At 35.0% G+C, this 16,200-nt stretch overlaps 1 protein-coding gene across 1 annotated transcript in view; it reads left to right on the top strand.

Annotated features, from left to right (window-relative positions):
- LOC150078919 (uncharacterized) overlaps window positions 1-14,196 on the top strand; it is a 72,301-nt gene extending 58,105 nt beyond the window's left edge. Inside the window, exon 4 of the mRNA XM_090382408.1 lies at window positions 13,985-14,196. Coding sequence (XP_090238534.1) covers window positions 13,985-14,145 — 161 coding nt within the window. The 3' untranslated portion in view covers window positions 14,146-14,196. The remainder of the gene's footprint in view (window positions 1-13,984) is intronic.
- Window positions 14,197-16,200: the final 2,004 nt, after the last annotated feature.

Genomic DNA, 16,200 nt, shown 5'->3' with positions numbered 1-16,200 from the left:
ACAGGACCGAACCTATTGGTAACTCTTCACGAGGCTTCCGGATCAACTAGTGTAGGGGTCCCCAACCTTTTTCATCCGAGGGCCACATAGAAAATTCATAACAAATGGCGGGCCGGAGTCGGTGCAATTTTGACGACCAAAAAAACGCAATTTTAGCGACTTCACCAGGTCAAATGGGGGTGTACGAGATAGGAAAACTATAAAAAATTATAAACAAGGGATATTTATTGTAAATAAAGACGTAGTCATATTAAAAATCACAATTTTTATTATTATAATCACATTTGATATTACAGAAATAGCAAATCAGTGAGATGTTTGTAGTTGTTTTGATTTAGCAATAATTGAAATGTTAGGTTTAAAAGTAGAAGTTCCCAATCTTAAAAAGTCTTGCAAATGTTCATGTGTCATTCTTGATCGATGTTTGGATTTTATATATTTCATTTTTGAATATGTTTGTTAACATAGGTAAGTGCTACCAAAAATAGAAATTATTCTTCTTGCTAATTTTTTTAATTCTGTAAATTCATTTTCTGTCAAAGTTTTATAAAAGTTAATTAATGTTTCATTTTTCAATAATGTTTTTAGGTTATCGTTACTTTGAAGATCTATGATTTCTAATTGTAGATCTTTATCTATTTGTGAAACATTTACATCAAATGGATTCTGAAATGATTAAATGATTTTCTATTGTTTTCGAAATCAGCAAATCGATCAACAAATGCTTCCATCAATAATTCAAGATTTCGGACAAAATTGTCTGTAGAAAAATCACAATTGGGCCTATTATTATATAAACTTTTAAAACACAAAAAATGGGAAAAATTATTTTGTTCAATTTGATTTGTAAATAATTCTAATTTTGCCTGAAATGCTTTAATATTGTAGAAGTCATTTACAAGTAGATCGCGACTTTGAAGTTTTTTATTCAATGTATTCAAATGTTCACAAATATCTGTTAAAAATGCAAGTTCCTATAACCATTTAAAGTCTGTTAATTCTGGGACTGGTTTTAATTTTTCGTTCATGAATATGTCTATTTCGGTTCTGAGTTGAAAAATTCTTTTTGACACATTACCGCGACTCAACCATCGCACTTCTGTATGATAAACAAATCACCATATTCGCTTTCGATTTCCTCCAAGAAAATTTTAAACTGACAATGGTTCAGGCAATTTTTGCGTATAAAATTCACAATGCTAATTATAGTCAATATGATTGAGTTCAAAGACAAAAATTTACCGCACAACGATTTCTGGTGAATAACACAATAAAATTGCATAGGTCTTTCAATGTTTTTGGAATCAAAATATTTATTAACATGGCCAATGAAACCAATATTTTTTCCAGCCATATTCTTTGCACCATCGGTCGTAATTGCTGTCAACAGTTCCCAATCAAGCTGCAGGTCTTCGAACACTTTTGATATGCTATAAAATATGTTTTCACCAGAGGTTCTATTCTTCAAGCTTTCAAGTGCAGCCAGTTCTTCTGTGACTTCAAAATTTTGATTTATACCGCATATGTAAATGAGTAACTGTGCTGTGTTGGTAATATCTTCACTTTCATCAATAGCAATCAAAAAATTTATAAAATCTGTAACTTTTTGTTTCAGCTGATCTTTAACATTAGCAGACAAGTCTTCGATTCTTCTTGCTAAAGTTGTGATGCTGATAAACTTATAGCAGCGAAGTGCTTAACTTGATCGATCAGGGCATATTTCTTCTGCAATTGATAGGCACACTCTTTTTACAAACTCGCCATCAGTAAAAGCCCTACCTTCTTCAGCAATGATTTGAGATGCTCACAAACTAGCTCTAATTAAATTTAAATTCTGATTAGTGAAACATGTCATCTGTTGTTGTTGTTGCCTCTTGAAATCAAAGCTCAGCTCCTGTAATTTCTTGTTTCGCAACTCTCCTTGAAGTTTATCGTAAGTTGAGGCATGTTTTGTCGTGTAATGCTCTTTCAAATTATATTCTTTCAACACAGAAACTGCTTCCTTACATATAAGGCAGGTACATCGGTTATTGTCCCTTATAAAAAAATAATTAATCGACCAAAGTTCATTGAAGACACGGCATTTGGAATCAATTTTTCTTTTGCTTGACATCTTGATTCGCTAAAATTAAAATTAACAATTCTAAGTTAAATAAAATTAAAAATAATATGCATTTATACAAATAGCACTAATAAATTGTTGTGCATGATAATCAGTGCAACGGCCCGACGACTACGGTCTGAATGAGAATAGCTGACCAGGAGAAAGATTAATACGCGTACTCGTCTTTGCATTGCAAACTGCAAAGAACGCATTGCATACAATTCTTTCACTAATACTTACTTGATTAATATTTACATTAGTGTTTAGCAATTGTTTTAACAGTCTTATTTTAACTTTACTATTTCACTTTTTGACAACTCGTGTTTGCTGGAAATACTCGAGGCTATAAACTTATAGCCTTGGGCACTCGCACTGTTGGGATTTCCGACATCGCAAGAAACACTGCTGCGAAGTGGAAGCACACAGAGTTTCAACAATGTTACAAAATTATATTTGGACGCATTTACATTATATTTTGATTAAAAATATCCTTATATACGATGTGTAGCAACCAAAAAAGATTTCTATAGAATAAATTTCATGAGGCGGATGAAAGAGTCTTTCGGGCCGGATGAAATCGTTATTTGTTATTTGGTTTTTTTTAGGAGCATTAGTAGCTAAGGCCATATTGCTCCGAAATATGCGGTGGTCATTCCATGACCTTTCAGCATCCTTCGTATTTGGTGGTGACGGGCTCAAACCCCGGTCTAATCAAGAGGCGTGTGCTACGCACTGCTGCTCCTTCCCACCTGGCTATGGAGGTGCCCAGATGAAATCGTATGGCAGGCCGTAGGTTGGGGATTCCTGAGCTAGTTGTATAATCTTGCTACCTCTACTCTGCCAGGTAGTGACTGGAGGGAGTCCTAGTAGTGTGTATGCGGGGAGGGGGGACATTGTCGAGGCCACGTTATGTCAAGGATCTGGGTGTATTCTTACCAAGTGTACGCCATATCCAAAAATTTCATTACTTCGTACGGCAGGGCCGTACAGCTTTTTCTTACTATTAAATACACCATTAATTATCAAACTAATAGAGTAAGCTTATCTGCAAAAAGATCTAAACCTCCCAAACACTTCCTAGTTCATTTCACCGATATACATGGTCTCAGTTCTAATCTCAACGATGTCCATTTCCACTTGCAGTCTGCCAAACCTCATGTACTTTTTCTGAGAGAATCTCAGTTATGGTTGATTCAACTACTGCTCATCTCACTTGCCCAAATTATTCGCTGTATGATTCCTTTTGCCTCAAAGGTGGTACTTGTGCATATTTCCTTTCCGATATTCCATGTCAGAGACTTGGTAATTTGGAATCTCCTCTTTTCAATCTTCTCTGGCTTAAAATCTCTCTACCTTATTCTGTCAAATTCATCTGTTGTCTCTACTGTTCTCCCAACTCCACTAATCACTTGGAGCTCTTTGACTTCCTCTCTTTGCAACTTGACTTTCTCCAGTCCCACTTTCCTAACAGTGAGATAATTTTACTTGGTGATTTTAACGTTCACAACTCCAGCTGGCTACCATTTTGTAATCACACCGACCCAGCAGGTCGAGATGCTGAGGCTTTTGCAATTACTAATGACCTTGCATAGATTGTTCATTTTACCTAAAAGAAAACCGGACAATCCTAACCATACAGCCAACACGCTTCATCTTTTTCTCACAAACAACCCTTCTAAGTACACGGTCAAAGTGAATGGTCCTTTAAGCACTTCAGATCACAACTTGGTGATTGTATCTTCTCCAATGGAGCCTTTATCTCATGACTATTCCCAACCTCTTGTTTGGCATTATAAGAATGCAAAATGTGATGACCTGTGAGATTTCTTTTCTTCTTTTCCTTGGTCGGATTACTGTTGCAAAACTTCTGATGTCAGCATTAGAAAATAGGTCTTGTGCATTGGGTTACATTATATCATCAAGTTTCTTGTGACGACCGACTAACTGGTTAAAATAAATTTATTAAAATAAAAATAAAAAATTATGTATACATAAGATAAAACAGAAATAAAATAAGTTAAAAGTATTAAAATACAATAAGATAAAACCATTATCTTACAATAAGATGAAGAGACACTTCGAAGCGAAGTGCTTCTTCGTCAGCTAGTCGGTGAATGGTGGTTGTTGTTGTTATTTGGTTTTTAGGAGCATTAGCAACTAAGGCCATATTGCTCCGGGGATATACGGTGGTCATTCCCTGACCTTTCCGCATCCTCCACATTTGGTGGCTCACGGGCTCGAACCCCAGTGTAATCAAGAAACATGTGCTACGCACTGCTGCTCCTGCCCACCTGGCTACAGAGACACCCAGTAAATGGTGTACTTCAGTATATATTGATGGTTACAATAGCACAAGTCAGCTGGGCATGATCATGTATCACGATTCTGGTGTCAGTAAAGGTCTGGTGTCAACACCTGACTTGTGATACATGATCATGCCCAGCTGACTTGTGCTATTGTAACCATCAATATATACTGAAGTACACCATTCACCAACTAGCTGATGAAGAGGCACTTCGCTTCAAAAGCTTCTATGTATTTTAACGCTTTTATCTTATTATATTTTAACGCTTTTATCTTATGTATATATAATTTTTTTTTTTTTTAATTTTTTTATCTTATGTATATATAATTTTTTTTTTTTTTTAATTTTTATTTTAATAAATTTATTTTAACCAGTTAGTCGGTTGTCGCAAGAAACTTGGATGATATTCTGATGTCAACGCTTGCTCAGACTGTGTCAGTGAAATTATTCTTGTAGGAATGAAATCCTTTATCCCAGACTCCACTTTAAAATCTCGTCCTTTATCTAAACCTTGGTTTTCCAATAAATATGCTAAGGCTGTCCAAGAGAAGAACATTGCATATCATAATTGGCTTGTTTCCAATTCTTCTGTTTCATTTTCTGCCTACACCAAAGCTCGTAATGATTGTAAAGCAGTTATAATATGCCTCCTGTGGTCTTCTGTCAAAAGGGTGTCAGAAGGATTTTGATGAATCTTGATGCTAAGAAAGCTCCAGGACCTGACGCTATTTCTCCACTTGTTCTCAAAACCTGTGGTCCTGAACTTACTCCTGTTCTTTGCTGCCGTTTTTCCTTCTGCTTGGAAATTTGCTCATATCCAGCCAGTTCCTAAAAAAGGGTGACAAATCCCTTCCATCCAGCCGACCGGGCTAGCCGAGTGGGTAAAGTACCTTCCCGGCAACCCAAAGGTCGCGGGTTCGATTCCCGCCTCGGGCTTGGATCAAAGTACTGCAAAAACCTTGGGAGGTGCAATATGGCCACAGAAGCCGATGCGCCAACAACTACCAAATCAAAAAAAAAAAAAAAAAAAACCTTCCATCCAATTATCGTCCCATTGCAATTACTTCTACTCTTTCTAAAGTAATGGGGAAATCAATTAACAGCAAACTCTTAAACTACCTAGAAACCTTCCGTAAGATCAATGATCACCAGTATGGATTCTGTCAGTGTCGATCCACTGGGATATCTGGCTTATGTTACCCATTTATGGAAAAATTCAATGGAAAACTTCGGTGAAACACAAGCAGTTGCTCTTGACATCTCAAAAAGGCTTTCGATCATGTTTGGCATAAAGGTCTTCTAAAAAAACTTCCATCTTATGGTTTGCCAACTGCTTTTTGTAATTGGTTATCCAGTTTTCTCTCTGATCGCTCACTAAGGGTGATAGCAGATGGCTCTCTGTCTTCTAACTTCTCCACTAATGCTGGTGTTCCCCAAGGTACAGTTCTTTCCTCCACTCTTTTCTCCTTGTATATTAATGTCCTTCTTCCATTAACTGGAAATCCTATCTATAGTTTTGCCGATGAAAGCACATTGCATGCCACTTTCCATTTTGAGAAACTTTGCCCTGCTCAACTTAGTTGATTTCAATCCTTCTAAAACCCAGTCTTGTCTTATATCTCACAAAAAGGATTCTTCTGCTCCTGTGCTTATCTTTGGTGACACTCTGATATCTAGACAAGATGATATATCTCTTTTGGGGATTACCCTGACTTCTAATCTCTCTTGGCACAAGCACATTACAAATATTGCTTCCTCTACATCTAAAACACTTGGTTTTCTCTTTCGCTTTCAGCGTTACTTTTCTTCCAAACAGTTGTTCACTCTGTACAAATCGCAAATCTGCCCTACCATGGAATATTGTTCCCACATCTGGGGCGATGCCTCCAAAACCTCTCTCAGGTTTTTAGATTCCATTCAGAAGAGAGCAGTTAGGTTATTTAATGACTTCTCTCTAACAGAGTCTCTCCACTCGCTGTCTCATGTACATACTGTTTCTGCTGCATGCCTTTTCTACAGATACTTCCATGGGCACTGTTCTTCTTTTGGCTTCTATAATTCCTGCTCTCTCTTTCAAAGCAATCCGAATACGTGTCGCCACTAGCCAACATCCATTTACTGTCCAACTTCAAACGCATAGAACCAAATTTTCATCTTCTTCGTTTATTCATTCAACTGCCGTTTTCTGGAACAACCTTCCTTCATATTAGATTCTTAGCAAAGCTTATTATCTTCCTTCCTTCCTTCATACGTATTTCCTGAAGATTACAGTCTACAGAAGTTCAAGTCTAATGTCAACAAATATCTTCCTTCGTCTTGTCAACCTCCAACCCAAGCAGGGTACTAAGTACTATAGGTTCTAATACTGCTCGTGTTTGGGGTTTTCATAAAAAAAAAATCCTATTCAATTGGCTCTCTTAAAGACATCCACCTGAATGAAAACTTCTTCCAGTGGTTTCAACCGCATTTCGAAATATTCAGTGTATGATGAATATAAATTCTGGATATTTCTTCTGAAAACTCTACATTTCTCTGTATATCCATCTTCTCCAACATTTCCTTCGCTTTGAGGGAAATGAACTGACATTTACTTCTTTCTGACAGAATATCCCTTACGAAAGCAAGAACTTCAATAACTTCTAACAAAGAATTGTCATTCCTTTCAATGCTGATTATATGTGAATTGAAGATTGACATTACAGTTTGGCAATGAACAAGATAAGTTTCACTAAACTCATCTTCAAAGAAATGTGTTAAAATCTTGGGGGATTTTCTTGATAGAAAAAGAAAGACCTTAGGGCTATATAAATACTTATAATCCTTTCAATTGCAGGTAATAGAGAAAGCCATCGTGTTCTGCTATGATACAGAAGTTTTTATAGGTAACCTCTGTAAATTTGCAGCATTTTTTTAGGTTTTCAACACGTATAGTGCAGACACTGAAATAATTAAAAATCTTAAGAACAATGGAGTCAGTATCTACATCAAGTGCATCTGCTGCATGCTGGATACAGTTATGCAGAATGTGGAGAGGGCAGCCCACTCCATTAGCAATTGACCAAATAATCTTTTTAAATTTGAAAATACATTATTCTCATTGTATCTCCGCACTCCTCCAAACATGGTGTTACAATTATCTCCACCAAATGCAATACATTTCTTATCCAGGCACTTTTACATAAGGTCTCATAAACAAAGCCAGAAATAGTAGCTGCGGTCTCATCTGACTTGTTATTTAATTCTATTAGCATAACCTTTGAGCCATCATTTTTCCAGTCAAAATAATGCACAAGAATAGGAAAAATTTTCAGAAATCAATGATTAGTGGCGTCAGTGGAAACTCCAAAAAAACTGTACATTCTGCAGGGACTTTACAACTTCTTCAACTGAATGGCCTGCTAAGACAGAGTTAATTATGGCTTCAGTCTTTGTTTTTGCACAAGATAACCTAGCAATATCTGAATCAGAGCATATCGACCTTAATAATTCTGCTGTACAAGACATTGATTTATAGCTGTGGTGATGTGCTACTTTATGAAAGGCAAGGGTTCCTTCAGCAACAAAAACTCTTGCATCACGCCTTTTAGAGGCATTTACTAAAAAGTCTTACCTTGCTGCAAGATTTTTCAAATCTGACATTCTTCTTATTTTTCTCTGAATTCATGTGGATGTCCAAATCACCTGAACCCTTGTTAGCAACCAAGACATAGCTTTCTGGACTGCAAACAATGCATTCCGCCTCCTCATCTACTCTTCCCTTTCGAAAACCTGGATATTTCATCCTCCAAAAATATTTCCAAAAAGGAAGTGTAAGTAAACTTGTACTTCCTTTTTGGCATAATGGGTATTCCTGAATTTATGTAAATTAAAGAATTATTTTAATTTAAATAGTAGAAATAAAAAAATTATTTGAAGAAGTGACTGATTACTTCATCAACTGATAATTAAGAAATACTGCATCCATAAGAAAGAATAAATTTGTGAAATTTTTAAAAATTTCATGAAACATTTAAAATTATAAAGCCATTTTGAAACGACTGTAGATTTTGTAAAAGCAGTATTTTTACAATTAGATATTACAAAAACTATGCTTACTCATAAATAAATACAATGAATTGAAGCTGGACGTATCAAATTATTGTTTATAAAAACTGCTGGAAGAAGAATAGAAAATGTTAGATCTCTTAAAAAAAAGTGGAATCGTGATTTTAATTTAGAATAAATTCACTTAATTAGAATGAATTTCAGGTAAAATAAATAACAAGAGAAAATTTATTTTAAATTGTCTATTCAACCAAGAATGTAAAAGAGAATGAAAAAAATGGAGTGAAAAAGTCAAACTGCACAAACGAAATGTCAATAACTCTGAACGCATGATAAACTCCTCAATGTCTGATCTGCATTGTTTACAGCCAGGAGTGGAGATTCTTGGGATTACTTCCTCAAAGCTGATTGGTGTACATCTTACAAATTTTATCATGCAAAATATGGCCTTAGCAGCCCTTGTACCATTAAACAACAAATTTTATCATTGATAAGGATCAGAAGATTTTCAAATTTTAAGAGCCAAAATTCTGATATTTTCAAAATTTTAGAAATTCCTCCTAGACAGTCCATGATACGTAAAAAAATTAGGGCATATCCAGGAAAATGAGGACCGATGGCAGCCCTATGGTAGACTCTCATCAACCAACGCAGTACTGCCCACTTTGCTTGTTGGATACTTGCAAGTGGTGAAATCTATGTTTACTCTCCAGAGCAAAGCTCTGGCAACCCCCATCTCTTCCATCATGGAGTATGATTGATGTCTTTAGAAGTTATGATGAGATCCTTACATTTCAAGGTTCTAGGAGGTATCTGGATTAGCTAGTGTATAATACCACTGCCTCTACTGTGACTAGCATACTGGCCTATAAGCATGTATATAATTCAATTATTATAAGATATATGAAATAAACTATGAACTGACACAATTTGGCTTATAAATACAATGAATTGAAGCTGGAAAATAAATACAACAACAACATCTACTGTGACTGGAAAAAGTCCAATGTGAGGGGGGGGTTGTCAAGACTTTGTGAAATTCCTCCTAGACAGTCCATGATACGTAAAAAAATTAGGGCATATCCAGGAAAATGAGGACCGATGGCAGCCCTATGGTAGACTCTCATCAACCAACGCAGTACTGCCCACTTTGCTTGTTGGATACTTGCAAGTGGTGAAATCTATGTTTACTCTCCAGAGCAAAGCTCTGGCAACCCCCATCTCTTCCATCATGGAGTATGATTGATGTCTTTTGAAGTTATGATGAGATCCTTACATTTCAAGGTTCTAGGAGGTATCTGGATTAGCTAGTGTATAATACCACTGCCTCTACTGTGACTAGCATACTGGCCTATAAGCATGTATATAATTCAATTATTATAAGATATATGAAATAAACTATGAACTGACACAATTTGGCTTATAAATACAATGAATTGAAGCTGGAAAATAAATACAACAACAACATCTACTGTGACTAGAAAGAGTCCAATGTGAGGGGGGGGGGTTGTCAAGACTTTGTCAATAAATTAGGTATATTCTTGCTGTGTTGTCATATCCAAAAATTTCATTATCTCATACACCACATTCCCCCTCTACTTTACTGTCTGCTGAATGCATCATGATAGTCAAACAATAGAATGAACTTATCTGCAAAAAGATCTAAACCTCCTAAAAACTTCCTCTTCATTTCAAAAATATATATAGCCCTATTCCAATTTCAGTGATGTCCATTTCCATTTATAGCCTGTCAACCCCTACTTACTTTTTCTGACAGAATCCCAATTATCAGTTGTCTCAAATCTGCTCACCTCAGTTGTCCAAATTATTTGCTGTATGATTCCTTTCATTCCAAGCTCATACTTGTGCTTAATGCTGCTCTGATATTTCCTGTCAGAGACAGTAATTTGGAATCTCCTCTTTGCAGTCGTCTCTGGTTTAAAATCTTCCTATCCCATTCTGTCAGAATCATCTGTTGCCTCTACTGTTAACCCAACTCCACTACTCACCTTGGACTGTTTGACTTCCTTTCTTTGAAACTAACTTTTCTCAGCCAAACTTTCTAAACAGTGATGTAATTTTCCTTGACAATTTTAAACTTTCAAAAACCTCCAGTGACAAGTTTTTCAGTCATATGAACCCAACTGGTCAATTTGCTGAGGCTTTTTAAATTTTTGAAATTACCAATGAAATCACACAGTTTGTTCATTTACATACCAGACAATTCTAACCACACACCTAGCACTCACAAACAACCCTTCGAAGTAAACAGTCAAGGTGATTTCTTCTCTAGGCACCTCAGATCACAACTTGTAGGTAGTCTCTTCAGTGGAGTCTTTCTCTCATAGCCAGTTTCAGCATTGCATTGTTTGGCATTAGAAACCAAATGATGATCCAAGTGATTTCTGTTATTCTTTTCCTTGGTTGGATTACTGTTTGAAATCTTCTGATGTCAACATTTGCTCAGATCATGTAAGTGAAATTATTCTTGAGGGATGAACTCCTTTATTCCACACTCCACCTTAAATCTTGTCCCTCATTTAAACCTTGGTTTTCTAATAAATGTGCTAATAAGAATGTTGCGTATTGCAATTCCCTTGCATCCAAATCTCCAGGTTTATTTTCTGCTTACACTAAAGCTCAAAACAATTGTAAAGTTATTAATCAATCCAAACTAGATTTTGAACAGACTAAAATCTAGTTTGGATTGATTAATAACTTCCTTGTCTAAAGCCAACCTACTAACATCCTACTTTTCTTCTAACTCTTGTATTGACAATCCTAGTAAAACTTCTATCATTTCCGATACACTCCACTCAATGCCTCCTGTTATCTTAAAGAAAAAAGAACTCAGAAGAATTTTGAACAATCTTGATGCCAAGAGAGCTCAGGTCCTGATGGAATTTCTCCTCTTGTTCTCAAAACTTGGGCACCTTATCTTGCCCCTGTTGGGTTGCCTTTTTTATACTTTCTTATTCCGCTAGTGCTTTTCCTTCTTAAAAATTTCAAATATTCAGCCAGTTACTAAATGGGTGACAAATCCCTCCCATCCAATTATTGTCCCGTTGCATTTCCCTTTACTCTTTCCAGAATAATTATGAAATCTATTGACTGCCAACTTCTAAACTGTCTCAAGACCTTCCATCTGATCGGTGGATCACCAATATGGTTTTCATTACTTTCCCACTAGTGATATACTGGTTTATGTTACCCCATCCATGGAAAAATTCAGTGGAAAGGTTTGTTGAGGCTCAAGCAGTTGCTCTTGACATTTCTAACACTTTTGATTGTGTTTGGCATTAAAGGTCTTCTAATCAAGCTTCCATAATTATGGATTACTGACTGAATTTTTTAACTGTTTATCAAGTTTCCTCTTTGATTGCCCTCAATGGGTTCAGTTCTTTCTTCCACTCTTCTCTCTTTTATATTAATGTTCTTCCAATGACTAGAAATCTTATCCATAGGTATGATAACACATTACATTTCACCTTCTAGTTTGAAAAACCTTGCCCTGCACAAACAATGTAAACTTCTCAAATATCTGCCACCAGTTCCTTCAGTACCAATCTCCAGGTAATTTTTCACTGGGACAAAGATAACTTAGTTAATTTCAATCCTTTAAAACTCAGTCCTGTCTTATACCTTGCAAAAGAGTCTACTGCTCCTATGATTATCTTCAATGACACTCAGATTTCAATGTAACATCTCTATTAGGACCCTAACTTCTAATCTTTCTTGGCATAAGCAAATCACAAATATTGCTTTCTCTTCATCTAAAAAAAACTGGTTTATTGTACAAATCTCAAATCCTCCCTTCATGGAATATTTTTCCTACATCTGTGATGTGCCCTCAAACTTATCTCAGTCTTCTAGACTCCATTCAGAAGTAGGAGTCAAGTTAATTAATGGCTTTCTGTTTCTACACTTTACATAGACTTTCTGTTTCTGTTGCATTCCTTTTCAATAAATACTTCCTTGGACACTGTTCTTCTGAATTGGCATCTGTAATTCCCCCACTTTCTTCCTAACCAGTCTGAACGTGTGCCACAACCAGTCAGCATCCGTTTCCTATTCAGCTTTGAACTCACAGAACCAACTGTTCTTCTTTCTCATTTATCCCTTCAACTTCTGTTTTTTTTTTTTTTTTTTTGGAACAACTTTCATATTTACTGAAAATTACAATCTGTAGAAATTCAAATCTTATATCAACAAGTATTTTCTCTTTTCTCAACCTTCATCCCATGCAAGGTACTAAGTCCCATAGGCTCTAATATCCTTAATGCTTAGGGTTTAAAAAAAAAAAAAAAGTGCATTTGGACATCTGCAGTCTACAAGCATTTCTTCTAAACCTAAAAATTCTCTTGTTATGATGGGTAAAGGTTTAACTATCTCCTTTGTAGCTTTAGTATAATTGGATAGATTCTATCAGCTTCAGGTTCTCTGTTTACATTTAGCTTCAGTAGCATCTCTTACACCTTACTTTCTGTTATTATAAAATAATTTAACTCCCAATCAGTATTAGATAGCCTTCTGCTAGTTTCCATTTCAAAAAACTTCATAAGTGAATACAGAATATTCAGTTTATCAGCTATCCATACAGTATCATCAGCAGTTATATCGTTAATATCCAGTGGACCAATGTGATTCATCCCTTTCCTTCCATTGTTAAGGAAAGATATAGAAAGAATTCTGTGCTGCTTTTCTTTGGATTCTTAGAGAAAGACTTCTAATAATCTGCCTTGGCCCGCCTAATGTATTGAGTAACTCGATTACACACTGGTTTGTATTTATTGTATGGCTGTATCCTCTGTCAATTTATAATCATATTTTATGTCTTAAGTTCCTTTCATGCATTTTTGGACCCATTTTAAAAGGGACTATTAAAAAGAAACCACCAACAAATGTATCAACTAAGCATGGAACAAATGAAAAACAGCATATAGGGTATGTTCTACGTACTAATTTGGCAGTAAATGTCACAGTGATGATTTATTTTTAATCAGCTTGGAGGGCTGTTATCAGATGCCACTATAAAATTGGTACAAATCATTATGTGCTCACTGTTTTGACCATTTGTAAGCATCCAAGGCACCACATAACGAGTGATTCAACACATGGTCAAATCATCACTTAAAATTCCACAGCTTCTAAGCGAAATGTTTAAAGCTTTTACAGGTTGATCAACAGCCACACAGTAGTCCTGATGTAAGTGTTGGCAAAATTTGTTGTTTCCATGATATTTAAAATTTGACATTTTTCAATGTGATAAAATAAATGCACATAGCAACAAAACATGTACTGAATGATTACCAAACTTCTACATGTGCAGATGTAATATAAAATTTGCAATATGACAACAATAAATCATGCTGAATTTATTGACCACAGTGTAATACAGCCAATTCGGGAACTTCTTAACAGTACTATGCATAACAAAAGTTTATTGCTATATTTTGTTATATATTATTATTAAATCATAATATATAATTTCAGAAAAAAAATTGAAAGAATTATATTTATCTTTCCAATAGTTTATAGAGAAATGCAAGCTTTCCATGAAGATGAAGAAGCCAGCATTTCAGATGGCATAGATCGTGTATATAATATACTTGGACATGAAAGAGAATATTTGACAACAAAGATATTGCAGCTAGTTATGGCAGAAGGTATATACACAGAAGGCAATGACTAGCTTGATACATCATGCACAATGTAATTTAAGAAAATATAATTGCATCAAATAAAAAAAAAAAAAAAACAGCCAGGTGATCACTAGATTATAATTATATATTCTACCAGTGCCGTGCATTTTTCCATTTTGTTATAATTTATATACAGTATATATGTGTGTGTACATAAAAATGGTATATTTTATCAAATATATTCTAAGATGGAATTTTATAGCACTGCTGTATTTTCTTTGTACTTTTTAAATTTATATTAAATTAAATGGGACCATAATTAATGATATGTTCAAAATATCAAAGTGTTGTTATAATTTAACCATGTGTAATATAATAAAATATTGTTTTATGTGCCATTAAGTGATACACAGTAAACATAAATTATCATGTCAATTATTCTGAAGAAATTAATTTTAAAGAAAATACATTTAATCCATTGCACCCCAGTCCATCCTTATAAGTATAACTGATTTTAAAATTAAAGCATTGTTCAGCATCAGTGCTGTTGTTATCTTGTGGTGAGCAGTCTTTTATATAAAATATTTAGCTCTTCAAAACTATTAGTAAATCACATTCAAAGTAATTCACTTGTAATGAATGCAGAGTTGCATCTGTGAAGTAAACACATTTTTGTATATAATTTTACTAGTTTATCCTTTCAAGTTTGAGCTGCAGTTTAATTATTGTATTCAGGGATTTATCTGTGATTTCATAAACATATTGTAAACATATTTTAATTAAATTATTCACAGTTGAATGGTCTACTTTGAAAATATTGACTTTTGGAGTAACAGGTTTTTCATTAAACAATAGGAAAACTATAGTAGCAACCACATAAATTGCATCACTTTAAATTTTCTCCAAAAACAAGCATCGGCATTATAATTTAAATAATTGTCCCTATAGCCACAAAAAGAGTTATGCATTTTATTGATAAGAAAATAAATTTAAAAAAAAACTATTTAGATATATTTATTTACAAATAATCACAGAAATACACTGCAGGCCGTATAAATGCCTTTTCGTTGTGACCAATGTTTGAAATTAACATTATGTAATAAGATGGGAAAAAAATATATCAACAACAAAAAAATGGTACCATTAGGTCTTCCATAATAGATATTAGTATTTTTTTGGCCCACCACAAGCTTTAATTACTGCCTTGCACCTGTCTGGCATGGAATGTAGCAGATATAATCACTGCTTAGTTCGTGGTACCAGACTTGAACAATGATTTCTTGCTTTGATGGCTTTTTAGTACAATGAAATAAGATAAGTGTAAATCCAGTAAATATCTTTAATTATGAATACTTTGGAGCTTTTGAGACAATCGTGTCTCTTCTTCAACAGAGTTTAAACTTAACGGATACAGTTATGCATGTATCCATGCCTCTTGCATGTATGCATGAGGCGTGTGAAGGCACGTTATTCAGTCATTAAACTGGCATTCATTGTTGCTGCAGGGACATGCGCAGTTCTTCTCCAGAGCTTGTCGAGGTATAAAACGGTTGTCTCCAAGATGGGGTGCAGTCTCGTGCCCTTGCAACAGTTCATGGCTCTCGAATTGCTCAATATATTGAGTGACTCCAACCATAGGCGGTGGCGGAAATGCTTGGAGTGGTCTATTATTTCGTAGTCTCGTTTGGGATTGAGGTCGTGGTGGGTAGCCCAGAAGTGCTGTGTGATTATGGACTGGTCGGTCTCAGCAAGGTGGATTGCTCTATTGTGTTCCACAAGGTGGCTTTTTAGTAGCAATTTTCTGTTCCATAACACTCCACCAGTTTTCAGTTGGGTCTGTTTCCTGGCCATGATAAGGATCAGATATTGTGGTATTGTATGAACTGCTTTGCCTAGATTTAAAAAAAAAAAAAAAAAAAAAAAATTGATAAACAGCAAGTATTTGAAACAAGTTAAAATTAGCATACTAGAAATTGTATTAAATGGTTATCTAATGTACAAGTTAGTGCATTTGAATCATTTCTGTACCTAACCAACTACATAAGTAGTTATAAATTGCCATTATTAAGTATATCTCATATTGTGAATGCTTTCACAATGAGTTG

Source organism: Mastigoproctus giganteus, chromosome 10 (genome assembly GCF_048544385.1).
Source record: "Mastigoproctus giganteus isolate SK-2022 chromosome 10, ASM4854438v1, whole genome shotgun sequence".
NCBI lineage: Eukaryota > Metazoa > Arthropoda > Arachnida > Uropygi > Thelyphonidae > Mastigoproctus > Mastigoproctus giganteus.
This window is presented reverse-complemented; position numbering and strand designations above follow the sequence as displayed.